General features: G+C 39.6%; 1 protein-coding gene across 5 annotated transcripts; it reads left to right on the top strand.

Moving 5' to 3' along the window:
* Positions 1–1,598: 1,598 nt before the first annotated feature.
* si:zfos-911d5.4 lies at positions 1,599–23,165 on the top strand. Of its 5 annotated transcripts, XR_005204724.1 has the most exons (9): positions 1,782–1,945; positions 2,339–2,471; positions 3,805–3,905; positions 5,059–5,207; positions 5,954–6,182; positions 6,853–7,073; positions 19,008–19,202; positions 22,159–22,280; positions 23,012–23,165. XR_005204724.1 is itself a non-coding variant. In XM_037755442.1 (7 exons), exons 2-7 carry the CDS (start codon positions 2,353–2,355, stop codon positions 19,173–19,175), a joined length of 987 nt encoding a protein of 328 aa, XP_037611370.1. In that variant the 5' UTR covers positions 1,599–1,741; positions 2,339–2,352; the 3' UTR covers positions 19,176–21,580. The 5 variants fall into 5 exon arrangements, 4 of the variants coding, with proteins under 4 accessions (XP_037611370.1, XP_037611371.1, XP_037611367.1 ...); XM_037755442.1 differs by lacking the exons at positions 1,782–1,945; positions 22,159–22,280; positions 23,012–23,165 and adding an exon at positions 1,599–1,741 and having other exon boundaries at positions 19,008–21,580; XM_037755443.1 differs by lacking the exons at positions 19,008–19,202; positions 22,159–22,280; positions 23,012–23,165 and adding an exon at positions 9,670–9,934 and having other exon boundaries at positions 1,777–1,945.
* The last annotated feature ends 352 nt before the right edge of the window (positions 23,166–23,517 follow it).

Below are 23,517 nucleotides of genomic sequence, written 5' to 3'. Positions count from 1 at the left end.
GGCTATCTGCTCTTGATATTAAGCTCTTTCATGGTATTTTGTGCTATCCGGATATTGTTTATCACCGCATTGAGATATTCTGTGTGTATTTACTGCTGAATTAAATATTCTTCATCACTTTTGTAATATCCTCTCTGTAGGCTCATGCAGGATGTGAGGATCCTGCGGGATGTGAGTCCTTACGTAGACTATCTGTGAGCTCAGGGGGAAAAAAACACACAATATACAGTGTATTTCATCAGTGTCCTCTCGTATGCTATGAAATGTAAAATCTTATTATTTTCAACCAACTCAAGGATAAACTTCTCTACATGATAAGTCTGCTCTTTTTACTCTCAAGGGTCAACTGTGAATTATGCTTTTATTCCTTAATTTCACCTTCATCTTGCACAGCTATACATACAAATAATCCTATATTTTAGAATGAATGGGATTATTGTATTATATATAATATAACCTCAATGTTGAAACAAATATGTAGCTCTCTGAATTATAATTTTTTATAATATTTGCTTTTGATCACAGTGAATCCCATTTTCACTTGGTTATTACCACAGGTGGGAATTAACTAGCCTATCTACTCCAGTATAAGTACAATTTAAGGTACTGGTATAAACATATGTTGACATTTTGAGAGATTTTTCCTCATAATGTAGATTTACTCGATTACTCTGACAGCTGTGGTTACTAAATTACTTTGCAGACTATGCATGGGCTTAACATGTAACATGCCAGTAACTTTAATAAATTACTATTTCTGTTATTGGTTTCAAAAAGACTTGTTTCTCTAACTGTGTACTTTTAATTCACTCTGAAAAATATACATTTTAGGTGTTTTTAAAAAACCTTTTCGAGACTTATTTGAATCTGTAAATGATTCACAGTGAAAATTACCAAAACTATTGACACAAACTGAGGTTCAAAGTTCATTCTTGACCATGAAAACAGCAGTTGAGAAACAATCTCACCACAGTCCATTCAGTAGCTGTTTTGGTACTTTATATATTCATATCATATGATCTTCATCAGAAATCAAGATAAGATAAGATGAACCTTTATTTATCCCCGGGGGGAAATTCAGGTGTCAAAGCAGCAAGCGCAGATACAGAGGTGTACAAAAAGATTATAAAACAATAAATAGTAATACAGAATATACATAGTGAATGAACATAGTGAATGGACATAGCGTTTACCGTCCGTCAATAAAAAAATGTAGTGTACAATAAATAGATGTAATATGTACAGTCTATAAAACGGTATATGGGATGTAGTGTAAAGTAAGTTTAAAGTTTAAAGTGCACAAGTGGTTAGATATTGTAGATGTTCAAATTTCCATTTTTCCAACTGGGCATCTGCTGATGATGTGATATGATTAAAAGCTGCAAAAACATGTACTCTTTTAGACCTTGTAGATGTAGTGGGATTGTTTTCTCAGCTGGAGATACATGTTTTCATCAGACAGCAACACTACTTCATCACAGTGAGTACTTTTGATACTTGAGTACATACTACTGCAAACACTTGTTTACATTTACACAATTTAAACACCACATGTTGTGGGTATTTAAAGTGGTGCTGTGTATTTCTTCCAGCACAGCTTCTCAGTCCAAAACATCACATGGAAATAGCAGGAATCGTTCCCTAACTGCGTCACACAGTAAACACCACTGCAGGACTGAGTGACGTCCTCTGACGTCATGTCCCTTGTGGGCGAAACCTGATGCTGCAGGTGGTGCACGTGGTATGTTGTTTACGTCTTCCAGGAACATTGGAGAGGAGGAGGAGGAGGAGGAGAAGGAGGAGGGGAGGTTGTGCAACAGCTTTCCTGGATAGAGTTACATTGCTCAGCATTTGGAAAGAGACTATAGACCACCGACATTAAGAACCAGGAAAATGTCGAGCTGAATCCCCTCATTTCTTTTTGCTCTTGAACGCCTCTTCATCAGTATGTATTGTTTATGTTGCCATGCCAGCAGTCTTGTCCTCTTGCTCTTTGTTCTCTCTCTACAGGCTCATCAAGTTCATGTTCAAGCTTATAGTGTTGTCAACAAAGCTGTAAAGTCTGTATAGCAGTTAGCATGCTTTCAGGATGCTTTTAAAGCATAAGAGCAATGAAGATGGTGTTTTTAACATTGGATTTGTTAGGTTTAACATGTTGGATGTGGCTAGAACAACATGTTTATTATAGTCTAAACACCATGTTGACATCATTTATGTAACTGAGGGAAGCCAAACATCTGAAGCTATGTATGTATCTATGTATTTCCTTCAGTAACATTGTTGTCTCTAATACTGCTTCATAAATTAAAGGTTAATCTGTTATTTTTTTTGTTTTCAGACAAAGACTATAGGATGCCTCAGCTAGGAAGCCTGTTTACCCAGTTTCATCTCAGCTCCAAAGCTACAGAAAGTGCCCCAGGCCAGAGCCCACAACACACACCAACACTACCTGACTTTACACAACATGTCAGGTGAGTATTGTGTATATTTAAAGGGACTGTTTGTAAGAATCAGAAATGCTTGTTAACAGCGACACCTGTCGGGCTCGCGCTTGTGCTCGCTCTACATAGACATTAACGAGCATCGCTCAACACAGTGAGGCGACACACGTCAGCTAAAACCACAATATCACTCTATATTTCAGCTGCTTGGCAGTAATGTTAGCTGACCAGACGAAGGTCTCTCCATGAATCACTGCTGATCCTAGTGTTGGCTTTTCCTGCTTCAGCCTCCCGACCGCGGTCGGAGGGAGACACCAGAGTTTTGGTCGGAGACGATAACGTTTCTCGCTGCGGAGCCCCGTCACTTCACAAGACACGGAAAACCTCTGATAGTCTGGAGGAGCTGCAGCATTTATTTCTGCACAAACGTCCACTGTATTCACTAGATATTTTCAGAGCTACGAAGTCTTCTGCAGTGTGTAGTGTGCACGCATGCACGTCAGGGTGGAGCGAGCTGAGTGAAGGCAAGCAGGCAGGCAGAGGAGCAGAGTACAGCAGAGACTCCGGCCCTGGAGACCAAAGCTACGGTCTCCCCCTCGTCCTGCGACCGCGGCCAACACTGTTTTGCAAGACGGGCTGCACTAGATAGAACTTTGCGGTTTTGGTACTTCCATATAGTTTGTGTTGGAGTCTTGTCTGAACAGCGTAGCCACACGCGAGCGAGCATAGAACACCGACCCGGGTGATTTATTAAGTATATATTTTAATATATACTATTATTTAAATATAGTATTTATTTAAGAAGTTACAAACAGTCCCTTTAAAGCTACATTAATACATATATTTATATCAACAATGTGTAATGCGAAAGGTTTGAACCCACAGATAATTATTTTGTTCCCCTTTACTCTTTGCTAGTGTTATAGCATCTTTCAGCTCATTGTTTTGGTTTTACAGCCATCACTTTACTGTTTTGCTCTCATTATCCTTGCTGTTTTCCCTGAAAAAGCTCTGATGTATCCTGCTCAGCACCAAACAGCAGACAGACAAAGTTAGCGACTAGCTGGAGAACATAGTGGAGTATTTAGCAGCTAAACAGCCAGACTAAAACAAAGCAAAAAGGAGAGTGAATACTGGATTTATATTGATGGAATGAACAGAAACTCCAACTGAATGCCAATGTTGCTTTGTGTCTGCTTGACATGCCAACTGGTTTGCTGTTGCAACTTTATAATACGATAATATGGCAATGTGTTTGCAGCTTGTTCCACTGCCCCCGAAGTGGCCAACATAACATCAATTAATGCAGCTTCACAAGTGTTCTTTTGCACAAAATATCTAATAGTTTGTACTTTCGCTGTAGGAAACTCACCCGGATGAGAAAGGAAGATGTTTACTGCAATCTGCGTATCCCCGACCAGTTCCAGACCGCCAAAGATGACATCAACATTGTCGTCCTCACAGGTTGGTATCTAGAATAAAATGGCATTTCATGATAAATCTGTGCAATAAATCAATATGATATTGATTTTGTGGTACTGGAGTCAGTATCTGAACGTTAGATTGAGATATATCTTACATTTTTGTTTGTTCCCAGGTCTTTAACGCTGAGTTACATTGAAGTGAGCAGTGAATTGTTCCAATAGGCCTTTTTCACAGCAGGCATTTAGTCTCGTCACTGTAGGAGAAGCACAGGTGTTACTCATTACATTAACGATGGCTCTGTTGTATTCAGGTGTCCCAGTGAGCCAGCATGCACAATATCAGCATGCTCGCATTAAAGTGGCCTATTATGACATGTAAAACTGTCTTCATAACCACAGTACACATTTGTTTGAAAGATATACACAAGCACTAAAAGTGAGGTATTTGTTGTAAAATGTCACTCTATTTGAGTCAGTTAATACTTTCTAATGCTAATTCCCATTTTATAGCTATAAATAGTTTCTCAAATTAATTTACAGAAAATGTTTTACAGTATATCAAAATACATAATAAAATTACATAAAGCCTACTGTGATGGAAGATTTTATCCTTTTATACCTTTTTATTTTTTAAGTAGGACTATTCATATCTAATAGAGGTAGTAGTATCTTCATAAGCCATTTTTTTTTTATTTATAGCCTCTTCAGAGGCCAGTTGCATAAATAGCCCCAGCCTTTGTCTTAAATATAACTTTAAGTCAGACTTGCTAAAGTAATGGGTAAACAGTAGAATAGTTAGCTAAAGGATATCTAAAAGCAATGGGTAAACAGTGGAATAGTGAGCTAAAAGCAATGGAAAACAGGTCAAATAGTTAGTCAGAACAACAAAGCTCTCACCTCAAGCTCAGCCAGGAGGAAAGGTGGCTAACTTTCCTACCTCAGTCTTAATATTTAGTCTAACTAACCCGACAATCTAAGGCCAAGACCAGTCTTGAACTAAATTTTGCAACTGACCTCTGCACAATGTTCAAACTTACTGTCTTTTATACACATGTATACAAAACAATTACATAAATAAGTAAAGATTTTATCCATTTTGCCTCAAGGAAAGAATTAGCTACAGTATCAGTGGTATTACACTATTGTTCTGAGTCTGTGAATCTCCACTAATGTTTTCCTCTTTGTCTTATAAGGTCAGGGGATCTTCTGCATAGACGTAAAACCGTGGAGAGGCACCGTGTCCGCTCACAACCAGAACTGGCATGTGCAAGTGAAAGAAGAGGACCAAAACTTTACCAATACCTGCATAGAGCAGGTTGAAGATCCCCTCAAAGCTATCACGGTAAAAAAAAAAAAAAAAAAAGGCCACATTTAGCTGAAATGTTGAAATACCATCATGAAAACCTAAATGTCAAACTGTCTGGCACACTCGTGTCCAAGGTCCAATCAATTGTCCGGGACATTGTTTTCATCCGAACTCCAGCCGGGTTAAGAGATTCTGAGTCACCATAACAATTTATATGGAAATTTCAAACACTACAGCGGGGCTTCCTAAACTTCCCAAGTGGTCGCTCTTCATTTGAAAGGCCATAATTATGTTGAGAAGGGGGTGGGTGGTGAAAGCAGGCAGGTGCCTAAACACAGCTGTCACCTTATGTGCCTGGGTCTGTTCGGAGTCACTCATTTCCATCTCTATAGACGCTCGATGTGGACTTGGAGCTTGACAGAAGAGTCTGATGGCAAACACACACACCGCATTATTTCAATAGTTCTGCTTGAATTGGACGTATTAACTTCATTAATCAACACAAAGCAGATAAAAGCTCCACCGTCAGTGACAATTTAAAGTTCTTAAAGTGGGTCCTTTTTAGAATTTGAAAAGTGGACATCTGCATTTGTGTGTCTTTAAGGTCATTATGTAACAGTTTAATACCGAGGCGTCCTGTGTGAATGTTAGAACATGCTGACAAATATCTCTTTTCTGGATTAATAAACTCTCAATGGTGATCAGTCTATTAATTGATTAGTCTATCAGCAGAAACTTAATGAACAACAATTCTGATAATTCCCTAAACTCTTCTCCTCTAGACCAAGACCGCTAACTTTTGTGGCCATTTGAGGAGGAGCGGAGTGTCTGTGCCCCAAAGCCTCTTCTTCCCCAGGGTCATCTTCCTCTCTCCAGACTGCGAGCTGGATGAGGAACTGAGGAAGAGGAGGGAGCTGGTCTCCCACAGCCAGATAGACGACTTCCTCAGGTCTTTCAGAGAGGGCTACGTGGCCTGGATGTCAGACGCACTGACTCCATCCTGGCTCACTGGTGAGCGGCTCCTTTAAAAGATAAACATGAATAAGTTTGAGGGATTCAATAGATGTTCTGATACTGAAGAAATCTGCTAGTGCAAAAATAGACTGAATGAAACAGACTGCTGCACTAGTACAAAGAAAAGTGACACTTGATTCTTGTTAATTCAACATGTTTTCAAACAGGGCTGCTCCCTTTTAGTCGACTAGTCGGTCGTTTTGGTCTAAGTAAACTAAGATTTCTGTTGTCGATTAGTTGTTTTTTCATGCTGAATGACTTATTTCCAAGAAACATATGAGCACATTTCTGGTAAACACAAGATTTAAAGTGGTTCTTTTGAAAATAATCGTTAATTGCAGCCCTACTTGTTTCATAATAAGAATTTTGAAACAGCCAATAAGTCATCCCATCTCTCTCTCTCACCTCATTTCCTGTCATCTCTCTCCTGTTGACTCTAAAAAAGACATAATATGCCCCAAAAATACTCAAATAATATTAAAAATCTTACTGACCTTTCACACATTTTAACTTGTTTTAAGATGATAAGACTTTTAGGACTCAACAACTTGACATGTTTGATATATATTTTTTACATTGTAATGAATTCCAACACATAATATGATTAAGCAAACTTAACAGGAATGCCACCAGGTCAACTTCTTCTATGTGTTCTTTTGTCCTGCAGGTCATCTGTCGTACAGACAGATGGAGTCAGTGCGGGAGGTCCTGAGGCGGGTGGGCACGTGGGATCTGGTGCGGCTGCACTGCGGCGAGCAGCTGAAAGGAGACTTCCAGGGCTGCCAGTACATCGCTCTCAACCGACAGGAGACGGACACGCTCGAGTTCTCCAGAGTCAAGACCCTGTCGGCTGATTCGCTGTGGGCCCTGCTGGGACACGCTCCTCAGGTCAGTCCACATGAACCAGAAGAACCAGCAGGTGGCAGTAGTACTTTATGACTGTCTCACTCCACTCTTGTTCTGGGAACTGGAAAAACACAGGGTTGATTAAGAAGATTAAAGAACATCACAGCAATTTTGCAGTTATTTGAAAACAATTATTATTACTTGTATTATTATTAGGGCCATTCTTAATTAAAAAATGTCAAAATATTACTGTATACACATCACATTAAGTGATTACAATAAAATTTTGGTCAAGAGACATTCAATCAGACTAGCTGTCACAATATCAGATTTTCACTACACGATTATTGTGGCCAAAAGAATTCATAATAACTATATTATCGCATTATCTATTGAAAATTTGAAAAAAAAATAATAATGCTATTAGTCAAATTCATCCTTAACTTTGTTTATTGTGGGTTTTGTCTCATTTTGGCAAATTAATAACACTCAAAATATGAGTGTAAGGAGGTGGAGAGAGAGTCTATAACCATAACTGTACATATACAATGATTTAAGAGGCGCTGGATTATTTACACAATATTATCATATGTGTGTTATTAACATGGTATCAATTTTACATTTTAGAATATCATGGTTATCGTCAATACCGGTATATCGAGACACCCCTAATTCATACATTTACTGCACCACAAAGAGGTGATTTCTAATTATCAAGCCAACTAACTACTTACCAACTGAAGGTTTTATTTATTTAGAAGTGAAGTAAAAAAAATATTCATTTCACAATCTAGAAAAAGCTGAATGAGGCTTTAAAAAAAAAAACAGTTTTAAAAACCTGTTTCGCTCTAGTGCTCTCTCTCAGATCGTTTCCAATTAACACTCCCGAGTGTTAATTACTGCCTTCAGTTTTGTATTGAGGTAAGTCACTCTGACTGCCTGCAAGGTGCTCATTAGCTCTCTTGATTGAATCGAGGCAATTGAATGCAGATTAAGCATCATTCTCACGTCGGTTGATAATTATTGTTTATGTTATTGCACGGTAATGATTTGGCTAATTAGTGACATGTTGTCTCTGCAGGTGGCATGAAAGGAAATCTTAACTGTCAATGAGGTTGTAGTGGTTGAATCCATGATTATGTATTTTTTTTACCTGAAATCATTCACAAACATTGATTTTTTTGTGCTTGTTTGTTAGAGAAATTAGTTGAAAGAAGTAATTGTTCGACAGACAAAGGTCAGAGCTCTTAAGGGTCCAGTGGGTGCGACCCCTGGTCAGCATCCATTACAGCTTTCACACCCACCCAAACACTCTTTCCTTACCGACTCCACTAAGGCTTTCGTTCACCCCCCCACCCCACCGCACCCACCCCAAACATCCAGACTGTATGTACTCTCCCCTCTCTCTCGCCTCCAGCTGCTGTGTATTTGATACATGACCCAACAATCATTAGACAGTCTCCAGCGGGCCCTTTTCTAGCCCGGGGGGACACACACGGTGACAACAAAATATATTATTTTCAAAGAAATATTTGGCGAACCCCCTCCCATATTTCACAAAGAAATGAGACTTGGAGAATACATGGTAAAATAGTCTGTTACCTTACCTTTACCCTACTTAGCATGGTCAAATACAATAGACAGGGGTGGTTATTCAGCTGCAAAACCCACAAGGAAAAATAGATTTTGCTGTTGGATTTGTACTATAAACTTATTTGCAACTGTGTCACCCACTGTGTCTTTAGAAGAAGAAAAAAAAAAGGATCTTTGCTCGTGTGCAGCAGCTGCCAGGGGAAGCTCGGGGGGTGGCGAAGAAACTTGATATCTCCCCCAGGCGTATTTTCAGAGCCCAGAAATAATGCATGCTTTTGATTTGTTACTTGTAAACACACGCAGGATAGAAGATCTGCGATATGTTTCACTCAGGCATCTGTTTGGCTGTAAGAGGTGGCACCAGATGCATCCACAAAAGCCACCGTGCGCCGAGGCACTACAGTAGGTGTGTTTTCTGTGGGGCTCAAGTCGATTACTCTGCGGAGAATGGGACGTCTACATGTCCCCAAAGTGGAGAATGATTGAGTAGAGTGGCTGTAATTTATTAATTATGGTCTATATTCTTAGACCGCGGTTCTGGCTTCATTCAATTTGTATGGATTGAGGGGTAATTACATTGTGTGTGTGTGTGTGTGTGTGTGTGTGTTAGGGAGAGAGAAAAGAGCTAAAGATCTATTAATGTCATAATTTAAAGTGCAGGTTATGTTGTACATCTTCATGTCGTCTCCTATTCTGACTGTTTCATGAGGTCTTTGTGCTAGTTTATATAACCAGTTTACTCAGAGAGGAGTAGAAATGAAAAGTCTCCTTACTCTCGGTCAGCATATAGAGTGTCTACTAATTGCATAGCTGAGAAACAATTGAGTTCCTACGAGTGTAACTTGACTACTCCTCCCCGTCAGCTGATTAATAGAAGAAAAGCCACCAGGCGAAAGGCTGCAAATTCACCACCAACATCTCGGCTAACAAAATAATCAGACCTCCGGTTACCGTAGATACATCTCTACGTCTTTCTGACAGATTCCACACAGCTTGTTAATTTAACTCCACGCCTGACATTCCTCTCCGTTTGGCCATCTCCCAGGCTGCTGCACGCGTCACCGGCCCGTAATGGACAGTCTGGTGCGCCCCGGTGCTTAGCGCAGAAAAAGGCACAAGAGGGGAGACATCAACTGCTTTGTGGTGATAATGAATGGAGGCACACAAAAGGCCAGGAGCCGGCCATTTACAAAAGCCCGCACATTCTGCTGTCTAAATAGATGATATTGGCAGCCACACGGCAGCTTTTTGGTCTCTCTTTATGTAGAGAAACACAGTATGTAGCCATTAAAAGACAATATATGCAGCACCCATTACTACTGATTTTAAAGCATTTGTAATAGTCATTCACATGAGGGCTGGGCGATATGGAGAAAATCAAATACCACAATATTTTTGACCAAATACCTAGATATCGATATTGCGACGATATTGTATGGTTGACTATTGGTGCTTTTATAGAATATTTACACAATGAGATTTTTTTTTTAAGTTAACGATAATAACGGCACTAATTTCTTTAACGCATTAATGCATCTTGCGAATTTTTAGGTTGTAGCAGGCTCATTTTAAAGCCAGAGTGAAGATACTGGCATCATATGAAACCATTGGTACCAACCATGTCATACTAACTTGTCGTAAAGGAGGTTAAATAACGCTAAAACTAAAACTTAAAGCTAAAGTTTGGTGAGGAAAAACTAGCATGACCATTTTCAAAGGGGTGCCTTGACCTCTGACCTCAAGATATGTGAATGAAAATGGGTTCTATAGGTACCCACAAGTCTCTGATTTGAGGGTATTTTTTATGCTAAATGCAGTACCTGTGAGGGTTTCTGGATAATATTCATCATTGTTTTGAGTTGTTAATTGATTTCAAATTATAAATATATTCATACGTTTGCATAAAGCAACCTATTTGCCCACTCCCATGTTGATAAGAGTATTAAATACATGACAAATCTCCCTTTAAGGCACATTTTGAACAGAAAAAAATGTGCAAATATTTGCGATTAATCGTGATTAACTATGGACAATCATGCGATTAAATATTTTAATCGATTGACAGCCCTAATAAATAATCATCAGTAATGTGGATATAATGATTACTAGAACAGTCTGGTAGGTTCAGAAAATTACATAATTTTACTGTAAAACCAGGAAAAGAAAACACTTATGCCATATTACGATATCCAAAATCGAAGACAATATCCAGTCTCATATCATGATATCGATATATCCCCCAGCCCTAATTCACATATATGGCACAAACCTATGTGTGCTGTGTAAAATGTAACCACAGAAACAACACAGGTGTGTTTTCAGTTACCAGAGAAACTAAGAAAAACGTACTTAAAAGTGCAATTTATCAGATTGTCGGTCCGTAGAGTTCATCGGGTTTATCTAAACTAAACTTGGTGGAAGGATGATTTCTGTACTAAAGAAAAGAATTCTGAAGAAAGATCTCTTACTTTCATTTTTCAACAAAAATGAAAATTGTGGGTGAATTACCAGGATGTTCAGATTTCTGTAATTGCAGCGTCGCTCTCGAAAGGAAACTGGAATTGGAAATAATTTGCACCGGAGTGTGTGTAGGAAGCTACAGAGGAAAGCTAACCATGCAATTACACATGAGAAGGGTGCTGCAGAATCACAAGTGTCTGTAATGAACTAGCGAAGACACCAGCACTTACACAGTGGAAGGCAATGATGAAAGCTGCCTTGTAATAGCGTGTGATTAAACTTGGTAAAAAAAAAAATCTATTTTTTCACTCGAGCACTAAGCCGCTGTGAAGAGTCCCGTGGAGAGATTCTGCATCTGTCAATTTGAAGATGACTCGATGTGTTTCCTCCAAATTCATCACCCGGCGTGTAATACCAGTCATTTTTAAGGGCTCTTCAGGAGCTCTTTTGTTAATTTAGTTAAACATCAACCAGTGGAGTTCATGTTTTACACATTCCTACTTAACACAGGTGGAGATTGAGTTTCAGTAAATTTGAATACATGTTTTAAAATAAAGCTCCAAGCCATTAATATTCATTACAAAATAATTTCTTTGAATGTGGGATGAGCTGTGGGTTGTGCAAGACACACGGTCGTATATATCTGTGATACCCATAGATGTTTATATTGTATAAAGCATGCATTATACCCTATTATGCAAAAAAATCACAAAAGAAAGAATATGTTTTTTAAATCAATATACTGTATATATAAGATATACATATTTTTTTTAAATATCTCATCCTTTTTTTATGCAAAAATGCCAAATATTCTGTGGTAGCAGCTTGTCAAACATGAGGATTAGATGCCTTTCTTTGTCATATATGATAATAAACTGAATATCTTCATGTTTTTGACTATTAGTCGGATAAAACAAACAATTTGACGACATCACAGGTGGGTTCTGGGAAACTACGATCATCATTTTTCACTATTTTCTAGAAAATAATATGCAGATTAACCGGTAACTAGGGCTGGGCGATACTTCAATATGATAATATATCATCTTTAAATGGAATTGTATTGTGATTAAATCATATGTCAAGATATCGTGATGAGTTTGGAACGTTATTTAGCATCCTACAAGGTTATATATGATATTATCGCGTTAACTTTGACAGCCCTAATATTTAATTAATGCCCAGACCTTTGCAATGGTATATTTAATAACACCATAATAGGCTTTTTTATAGGAGATTTTTCCTGTTAATGATTCTCTGACATCATCCAATTTAGCATCAAATGCTGGATTTCGTATCTAATGGAGACTTTTCTTTGGTCGCTGGCCAAGATGTTAATTTGAACTGGGGAAGCTTAGCTATTTGTTGTGGGGTTTCAGGATATTACAGTGATCTCCACAGAATAGGTTGCAAGATATGATCAATAGGGATTCATGAATAATGAAGAGGCCGAGTGGAGCAGAGACACTTAATTACAGTTTCAAAAGCCATTCTCGTTAATTGAGGAGAATAAAGGTGGTGAAGTGGACTGAACGGCAACGTTAGGATTTTTTATCTGTGACTTTTTTTTTATTATCATTATACAGAAAGACCCTCAGTGAGAGCTAAAAAAAAAAAAAAAAGGCAGCTGGCTAGTTCTCAGTGTTTTCTCAAATTGGTGCATTTCTACATGTTGGACGTTTAATATCGCGGTTTATTTTGTGCGCTCGGTTTCGTTTCCTCTGGACCACCTGTGAGCATCGTTCTGTTAATGTGAAGCTGCTGCATATCCAGACAGTGTGTGGCCGCTGTGTGTGCAGCAGATACAGTATGTAATTGACAGCCCTGCCATCTGTTACAGTTATGTGAAATTATGGATAAACTAGTTAACAGACACTTTGGCCCATTGTCTGTTGTTTTGATAATCACCCTTAATAACGGACGGCATCAATATGGTCTTTAAACCTGATTTGGGGGTTAATGGAGTCAGATGGGGGCAGTCAGTATATGCTCTGGGGGTAATGCTGTTAGAGATGTTCGTAAAGACCAAATTAAATCAGTCATAGATTGTGCCCTCTCAAGTCAGCCAGACAACCAGACCCATTGAGGAGAAAAAAAGGAGGGGGATTCATATTTTAACCTCTCGCAGAAAATGCACTTATGCGGATGGAAATAAAGTCAGAGCCGGGTGAATGGATGTAAATGGTTATTGCCGAGAGTCTAATGGCTTCCTGTTAGCCGAGGCAGGTTGGTTGGAGAGCAGAGACGAAGCTATTCAGAACTTAACCAGACATCTTTTTTTTTTTTTGCGTTCATGACTTTAGAGAAATGTAGTTATTGACGTAGACGGGTAATGTCAACAAACCAAAGTTTAGGCATCTTAATGGACGATTCACATCTGGAGTTCAGTTATGATGTTTGAGTATTTCATGCCGGAAGTACTGCGGCGATTCTTCAAACAAGCGGCTATCGGACTGATACATTTATTCTCCTCTAGCGCTGAAAGAAATGCTTCGTCGATAAACAGAAAATTATTCGACAACAATATTGATTTACCGATTAATCTGGAGCCGAAATGATTAATTGATTAGTTGTCAACTATTAAATTAATCGCCAACTATTTTGATAATCGGTTTGAGAAAGTTTTGAAGAAAATAAGTCAAAATTCTCTGATTTCAGCTTCTTAAATGTGAATATTTTCTGGTTTCTTTACTCCTCTATGACAGTAAACTGAATATCTTTGAGTTGTGGACAAAACAAGACATTTGAGGACGTCATCTTCGGGTTTGAGAAACATTGATCAACATTTCCTGACATTTTATAGACCAAACAACTAATTGATTAATCAAGAAAATAATCAACAGATTAATCGCCAATGAAAATAATCATTAGTTGCAGCCCTAGACTGATACCATTCTGGGGATAAATTTACTCTCCTCTAGCGTTGGACTGCTTTGGTGATAAATAAAATAGTTGGTCAACAGAAAATTATTCATTCACTGGTTCCAGATTCTCAAATGTGAAGATTTCCTGCTTTTTACTCTCTTACATGAGTGTAAAATGAATAGCTGCTGCCTTTGAACTCTTGGTCAAAACAATTATTATTCACTAAACAATTAATCAGTTAGTTAAACAAATAATCTACAGATTAATTGATAAGAAACAGCCTCTCCTTGTTTCAGCAGGAAGGGGTGCAAAAATTCATTCTTTGCATTTATGCATCGGTTATAAGGTATAAATCAGTCATAAATCATATTGAATTAAAAAAGAAAAACAATCTGCCAATTTAAAGCATCTAACTTCATTGAATTTCTGATAATCCAGCGATTCACACCCCTCTCAACTCTCTGCAGGTTGTTAATTTATTCACCCAGTGAGCCAAACCACACAGTGTTTACCTAATTGCCTTGTTAAATCCACCCGCAGTGACAGCAAGCGAACCACTCTTTTGGTCCGACTCCATCGCGATTGGCGCGTCGACAAAGATGTTTGCCGCGCCAGAGGTGTTGTTACCTCCCCATCTGTGTCTGGTGAGACACGGCGTGGAACAAAGAGCCCGTCGTCTGAAGCCGGTGTGGCGTTACGCTCACTCAGAGTTCACCTGAAACACGGCACCCATGGCTCCAGGTAACAGCCCCCGCTGACTGATACCCCGCTGGGATTCTTTGACTTTATCAGGAGGGAGAATCTGAACTTTGCGAATGGCAATACATGCAGGTGGTGACACGTCCCTACCCAATTACACAGCTCCTCACATTATTGTCAGAGCTGTCAGACCGTTAATCACACTTATGCCTAAACAAGTAGCTGATGTACAGTGTGCAGTCACACCACAAAGCCCACAATGCAAGTTTATTAGTTGTATTTTCTAATTAAAAGAAGTAATTTGGCTGAGAATCTGTGCCATGAACATGCCTACAGGTAGAATATAATGAAACCAGTGATAGGCTATCAGCTGAGGAGATGTTAGACCGAGCTGTCATTTTGAGTTTAAAAGGTGAACAGTGAACCAGAGGCAGGATTTATGACTTATTAGCAGACGGTAAATAAGAAGACGGGAGTTTGTCTAGTTGAAACGAGAGGAGTGATGTCATTCACACCACTCCTTCCCCCCCCCAACACCGAAAGTGAGAGGCGGATCAGGGGTAGACACCGTTAGGTGAGCTCTTAGCCCTTTGTGTGACACCCAACCTTAGCCCCAAGGGTCCCGTCCTCACCATTACACACACACATTCAGGCCTGTCTGTGCTTGATTCTCGTACATTTGTGGACAATTCAGTCAAAAGGGAGACATTAATTTGAGTAACTAATTGATCTATTGGCTGGTCGAAGGGTCGAAGTGCAGGTTGCACTTTGAATAACATAGTTTTTTAATGTCAGCAGCTCCTTCACACTTTGTTCTTGCACAGTAGTTTAGATACAGTATCGTCTTCACCCTCAGACACTTGCCTCAAGTGGCTGAGAGGGTAACATGCAGTGACAGTTCCTGAACCTGACACACCATCTCTGCTGTACAACACCTGGCAGGCAGGTTGTCTAGTCTAGACCACACAGAGCTCTCCGCTTTGAGTCGATGCCAAAGACGGCTGTAGACTTCCTTCCTGTGTGTGTGGCGGCAAAACGCGGTCAATGCAGCAGTTAATCAAACCTGTTTGATTTCAAATCATTCTGTATTTCTCTGTAGCTTTTCTGCTCGGTAAATCTATTCAAACTTTATTATCCCACCAGGGGAAATTTGGATGCAGCCTGATATATAAACACATTCATCATAAAATCACATAATGCAACAATAGATACAAACAGTGGGACAAAAGCGAGATCACTTAAAATGAAGACAAGTGCAATAAAACAGCTGGATGCATCTATAAACAAAAGAAGGAACTCCATTTAGGACAAATAAAAGCTAAAAGTTAAAATGCTGAGACGTGCAACACCCCTAAATGTGGACCGTTTTATTTTTACCTCCATCAAGAAGGTTATGTTTTCAACCCTCTTCGTCTGTGAAGCATGACGCATTTCATGCTTTGATTTCATAGAAGTAAGTTTAGTTTTTATTGTGTGATTTAGGGTGAATCTGTTGGTATAGGATTTGTCCATTTTAGACTAAATTAGTTGAAACTTCATTGGTGCATTTCCAATAATATTTTTTTTGGTAAAGCCTCCAAAAACTTTTTTTTCTTTTACATTCCATACCATTTACCCATAACTGGTTTCCAGATTGTTGTTGGCAGTTATGACAAGAAGTAGGACTGGGCAATATGAGGATATATATCCATTTCTGCAACAAATAAATCTAAATAAATCTCAAATTTGTCGTCAAAACAATATAAAAATGTCTATATTTTCCTATATCGTTTCTATCGCAATACAAGTTAGACTTCTATTTATTTATTTTTTCTCCATAATTTCCCTTAAAACTGTTATGTTCATTTTGCACTGAAGTTCTTAAAATAATAAAATACTCAGTATTTTTCATTTGTCAAGTATTTAAATCACTCAGGAGTATATAAAAATAGGCTTTACCATATGGTTATTTCATAGACTATTTATTGAATTATCATAAAACATGCTATATCGTGATATTTATCGTTATTGAGATATGAAATGATCCATATCGTGGTAGAAGGTTTTGGCCATATCGCCCAGCCCTAACAAGAAGTTTTGATTTGTGCAAACTGTAACCCATAAACATGCAATTGCAACCAAATTAGATGTCGAAGTAAACCTGCAATGTGATTTCATTGTGCATTTTGGATGAAGCTACAGAAAAAGGATACATTTAAATGGCTATAAATTAAATTTTGCACAACTCATCCTCGTACAAAAATATAATTTTCTCAGAAAGGATTTAGGTATTCTCCAAAGATACCGTAGTCTGCCATCAGCCAATGATTAAGCAGATCTCGATCTAGATGCAGATTTCTTTAATTAAAATAACATTTAGAGGATTGTGCAGCCTTAATGGAGGTAAATGCTCTTTGTCAGTATGTGTTTTTCAGAGCCTCTCATTCTGCTTTTGCTATATGAAGAAGTGAGTAGTTTTTCTAATTGTGTCCGGGTTTGAATATAATGCAGAAACACTATTTTGTCTGTGCCACAAAGATAGAAGTACTCAACTTTAAATGAGTTAATTGCTGATTACCAACTATTACGTTTGGCTCTAATTTGTTAGAATAATTCCTCTCTGATGTCTTTGTGTTGGTTTGTGCGCCTCTCTGCCACCAGCTGTCATGAAGCTATTTTTTCATGCATCCTAAATTAATAGACACTCATTCTGAAGTGTCTGACGCTATTGTTAATACAAGCCATGTGGCGCTCGGCCAAGGCTGCAATATAAGACACAATTGTTCCGGGGTTTTTTTCTCCCTGTTTTAATGCACAGTAATAAGTAAGTAAATGGTGGAAAGATGTGTGTCTGAAATCGCGGCGGCCTTTGTTGCAGATAATTAGGTTAGCGGCAAGAGTGTGCAGGTGTTGAGGGTGTGCTGTGTGCTCGCGTTGTGTTATCGACTCGCTCATATTCGTAGGCTGTCAGGGGTGTCGCACTTCCCATCAGCCCCAAAGCTCACCAACCTCTTCACTATTAAAATGATCACTTTCAATAGCAGACAAAGGAAAGAGGGAACATATCTAGTGCAGGGTATTCTCCCCACCTCTAATGCTTATCTGCCTTTTGATGTCGGCGTAATAAAAGGCCTATTGGGCTCCCACAATGACCTGCAAAATGGACAAGGGCCGATATACTGGGCTCTGACTGGCGCTACCATTAACTAAAAGGCCCAGACATTATGGAGAGCCGGGGATGAAAGAACACGGGAAAAAAAATAATAATTGAAAAATTGCCTAATGCTAAAGTGAAAGAAAATGGAGCTGTGAAAAGGCACTGTAATATTCTGTTATCCCCGGTAAATGCAGCCAAACAAGAGATGCAGCGAGGCATTCTGTTTGAAATGGATGTGGTTCAATTACCTGCATGTCTAAATCTAGTTAAGGCCTCCATTGTCAGGCTCAAACATAACAGGCGGTTTTGATGTAATGTTAAAGCGTATTATGCCCTACAACCTACATAAAATCAAGAGAGGTATGACTCCATTCAAGATGTGGAGGGGAATTAAAACAGCTCACAGTGAGAACGAGGTTAATTTAATATTTATTCGGTTTCAGACCGCCGTTTGGAACGACGCTTCAAAAGAGGTGCACAGTGTTTTAGCGAGGGTTGTGGAAAATATTAGTTTTTTATTTTATTTTTTTGAAGCCCGGTTCAGCAGATGACTAATTTAATCTTCCAATAAAAGGAGAAGTGATTTGTTTTACCAGGTAATACATTTGGCCAAGTACAAAACTACCAGTTCAAACTGGAATGGAACTGCAAATAAGCATGGTATATCTGAAAAAGATGAATTGATTAAATTAGTCAATCAACAGAAAATTAATCAGCAACTGTTGGGGGGTTACATAATGCAGTAAATGCAAAGGCATAATGACAGAGGAAAAATATGAGGCTGGGAATATCGACATTTTCCTCAGACCTATTATAAAATTATGAAGAAAAACAATATACGACTAAAATAACGATATCTTAACTTATTATGCGCCGAAAAATTAACTTCCATGGCCTCCGCCATTTCTGACAACTCTTAAACTCGGAGCTTTCAGAAACTTTCCACTAACGAGGTCGGGTAAGAGGGGAGCGTTCATATGGACTCTTCTCGTGAACACGGTAAACACGACCCCATTCGAAGGCCCCATAAGCACCAGCTTGAACATGTAGAGGTCAAATGTGAAAGTCATGAGCGTCTGCTTAGCTCCAGGCAGCAGAGGTCAGGAGGTTTCAGTCAGGGTCACACAACCCCAGAAAAAGCCCATAATATCCAAGAACAGCAGCCACTTCTGTATAAACTCTCACTTTATAACTTGTTTCCTTCTCTCTGTCCCACTCTGCAGGTAACAGTTAAAATGTACAAGCGTGGATCTCAAAGCTGGCTGGGTAAATCCCTGAACGCCACCGCCACCATCCCCTCCAACACCTGTGTGATCTTCAGGATCAGCGGGGAGGAAGCGGACGCCAAAATCCCAGCAAACACCATTCACAGCATCACGCTCAGCAACTGACAGCAGAGGAAGCATTCTTAACTACAAGTATGCAGATGCAAACAAAACAAAAACTCACCTAATCCCGTTTTTACTGAGTGCCTTTCACTATGCAGTGGTTGTACTTTGTTATATTGTACTAAAAAACACAAGTTCTGAATGTCTTTAAAGCCTCTGAACACCCACACAGGTGTTTCCAGTTATTCTGGCTGATTAGACCTCAGGTTGAAGGTGGGCAGAGAGAAGATGTCACTCATTAGTTTATACACGCCCACACAGTCCTGAGAAGAGGTCTAATTAGTCAGATTAACTGAAAACACCTCTGTGGATGTTCAGAGGCTGCATTTATTGTAAAAAAAGGAAAAGAAAAAGGCCAATATCCTTGATTCTGCGAACCTCAGTGGCAATATTATGTTAATGAAGTTGGTTTCAGACAATTAGCCTGATTAACTTTCTCTTGTTTTGAATTTCTAGGGCTGGCCCACACTTTACACTTGCCATTAATTAATCATTACACCAGCTGATTGTGTCACATCAGTTCAGGGCTTGAAGTGTTTAATGTGTTAATTGTGGCGGTTAAAAGCCGGTGGCCTCCAGTATAGACGCGACGACGGGCCAAGCATGCTGCTGCCTCTGCGGGGTTTAATGGGCAGCAGTGATTTACGGTCTGTTTAGACGGTGTAACTGTAAGGTGCTTTATTAATATGCTCCACCGCACCAAGGAGACGATAACATATTCAAGAGCGCACAGGCGCAGCCACCCCGCACCATTCATAACTGTGTCTGAGTCACTTTCCATCAGTTACCGAGCTCGCACAGCTGCGCTAACAGCTAGCAATTGTATTTACTGTGCCTGGCAGCGGCTGAAATGAAGTTATTTCCATCAAGATATCAGTGCCTTTAGCTAATGCAATAGAAGGAGCTCTCTGTGTGTCGATGGTATCTCTTTGCATGGCATCTCTCTACCTGAAACATCATTACACTGTACTCAAGCTCCTCACAAATGTCTGTTTTACTGTTTTACCTGAGGGACAGATTGTACAAACAGCAGCCGTGTTGTTTGCATTTGTACGTGCACATTTTTTAGACTCAGATCTTGGTGAAAACATGAATTTATAAGTGTTCGGATGAATTTATTGTCTTTGCATAGTTAAACTCAGAGTCAGTGTCCTCAGGAACTGTTTTCTTCACAGCACTTGACAAACAATATAGAGAGGCGATGTCCCGGCCCTTCCTGTGGACGCCACGGGGCCTTATTTTGGAAAAAATATGAACTTTTTTTTTATACCATTGACCTGCGCCATGACTCACACATATGATGTTTGTCAATTAAAAAAAAAATTGCTAGTGATGGCGAGATGAAGCTTCATGAAGCACTGAAGCTCTCCAGCAAATTGGTTCGCAAAAGGGTTTCATCTCATGAGGCTTCATCTGGGCTTCATGTGCATACGAAACCACCTATCGGTCAAAGAGTGTGAAACAGGCAGATATATTCTAGATATGTGGCTGTGGTTTAACCAGGCAGAGGGCAGTGAATGTGCTTGTGTAACTATAGGAAAATGATAGATGGGAGACATTCGGGCGTCTTTAATGACGTCATTGTTCTTAGACGATACAAACCTTGATATGCGCTTCACAGAAAACTTCCTGGATTACTCGCCATACGCTCCGTAGCCTCGGCCCAACACGTAACATCACTACAAGTCAAGAAAGTCTTTATCATATTATAATTTAGTTTAGTGTGAAACCGTTCAATGAACTACATATTACACAATATACGCACAACATACGTCACCAACACTAGCTGGCTAACTAACTTAGCTATGTTCCACGCACAGATGTAACATTATCTGACCTGATGTGTTTCATCCAGCGACTCCTGGTCTTTTTATCAGCCGGAAAGAGAAAGAACGAGCAAGATCTGTTGCTGGTCCGAGCACAACCCAGTACGAAACACATAATAATCGTAGCTTCAGCGAGAGAGACGTCACTTACGCAACTTTTGGATGTGTAGTCTTTCTAATTACGTGTTTTCACAGTCTTATACGTCAATAGTTTTACAACAATTAATTGACAAACATCATATTGTGTTTTCCGAATTAAGGTCCTATGGGGGTCTACTGGAAGGGGCGGGACTTCAATATTAGATGGGACAATATTAGATGATGGGATGCAAAGGATTTAGACATGTAATTCTGAGTGGTGGGTGCATGCAGGTTAATATGAATGATTTTCTCTTTTTTTTAAAAAACAAACTTCAAGCACTTTCAGTAGCAATCCAACTTGATTGTAAGCTCTTAAGTTGACAGTTGTTTTATTCATTGGTGTGTGTTTTTTCAAGTCATGGTATCCTCGAGTGTTTTTACGTTTACATGTATTTGTACTATCTGGTGTCATAATAAAAAAAAAAGATTTGATGCTTCTTATTCAAAGTCACTTCTGGGCCACAAGGGTTTCTTCATTTGCGAGATGGAGGTCGTCCATCAACGGCTCACTCTGCTCTTTTGAAAGCATGCAGCACGTCTCCGGCGCGGTAAAAAGACTGGATATTAGGGACGGATGACTGGCCACGGGGACACAAAGCGAGCTCTGTTGGGCATCGTGGTGGCGAGAGGGAGGGGAAGCTGAGCGGAAATGGACATGGAGATCAGACCAGAACATAGTGTGACAAGGTAACAAGGTAAACTGATCCCAGACTGCAATTCCTCTGGAAACTGAATCAATGAGGGTTCTGTTTAAAATGGAAATCCTCCCGGATATCGAGTTTAGGTGAATCTATAGCACAATAGAATCAGCTGTAAATATGTTTTGCTTTGCGGTAAACATGTCATGTAACCTACAGATAGCTCTTCTGACTAAGTTACATGTTTAAGACTTGTTGAGCCGGTACATCCAGGAAGTGACCCTGCAGTCAGACCAGGTGTCCAACTTTGACCTCTGGCCGTTGGGCTCGGTCCCCAGGGTTGTCAGGTCAGGTGACTGGTTTGACCTTTCCTTTGTACAGGACATGGAGCTGTAGAGCAGCCTCAGATCCCTCTCGAATGACACATGCGAAGGATCGAGCCACTGTCTCAGCCGCAGCCATCTAGCTGGGAAATCCTGCACCACAGTGCTGCATTCATACGGGTCAGTACTGGAGGACATAACTGTTTTCTCCTCTCCAAAATGTTTGAAACACTTCCTTTCACCTGCTTGAACGCAGACGCAGCCAAATTTCACCCACCAAAACCCCTATCTTGTGCGATTTTGCTGTTTCAGCTTGACTCGCTCAAAGGTTCTGATCAGGCGGAGGTCAATACGCTCTTTTTAACTGTAATATTTTCTGAGAAGCAAGCCTTTTTTTTTATCTGTAAAGGGCTCTAGAGATGAGATTGTGTTGTACTGAGAGTCTAACCCCACGGCAAGGGAAAAGCTGTGTTTACTGTAAGTGGGGGGAAACAGTTATAGGAATGACTCTCGGCTCTGATTGTGCCCCTTATACATAAACACAATGTGAACAGCAAAAATGCATCAATGTTCAGCAGTTAACAATCACTTTGCATCTCTTATCTACCTGTTTTTCACGGCAGCTATTTCCGCTTCAAATCCTCCAGTTTTACAAAAGTATTTCTCCTTAATAGAAGTATGACATCATACATACATTACACCATTATTGCAGCTTAAAGGGTCAAGTTCACCCAAATAAAATAAAAAAGCAAATCTCTCACTGAACCCTGGTATCTAGTCACGCAGATAGCTTTGATTTTAACATGCTGATGCTAAGCAGGTATAATGTCTACCGATCTCACCATCAGGCTCTTCTCATTTCTCTATTTTGTGATCCGTCTTCCTGCCTGTGACCCGGAAATCGATCGCAGCTCGTCATCTTGAAGGATGTCTCACTTAAATACATCTCAAGGAGAGAGGAGGCTTGCTGGAGGAGCTATGCGTAAGGATGCACGGGTGTATCCTTTGCGGAAGTCTTTTCGGCACCCGTGACAATGTATAAAAGAGGCGTTACACATGTAATTTAATTAACGTTGCTTTAAAATGACGGTTCCAAAGCACGGATGTCTCATTTTCTTAAATACCTGTTGCCTCGATTCCTCTCTCGTCGCATTTCTTCCTTTCTTCCTCCGCTCGCATCTCAAGTGGGAAAGACGCGAGGAGAAAAGGAGTGTGTTTAGTACATTAGTATGCTAACATTTGCTAATTAGCACCACCACAAAGTGCATCTGAGGCTGATGGGAATGTCATTAGGAGGTCAGTTGCAGGTATTTGGTCATAAACCAAACAGACAAATTAAAATGTTACAAGTCATCCTGAATCCTGAAGGAGGCATGAATGTCTCTAAGAATGTAGAATGGTAATCCATCCAATAGTT

The sequence above is a fragment of the Sebastes umbrosus genome, chromosome 20 (genome assembly GCF_015220745.1).
Source record: "Sebastes umbrosus isolate fSebUmb1 chromosome 20, fSebUmb1.pri, whole genome shotgun sequence".
Classification (NCBI taxonomy): Eukaryota; Metazoa; Chordata; class Actinopteri; order Perciformes; family Sebastidae; genus Sebastes; species Sebastes umbrosus.
The sequence above is the reverse complement of the archived record's forward strand: the minus strand, read 5'-3'. Positions and strand labels throughout refer to the sequence as shown.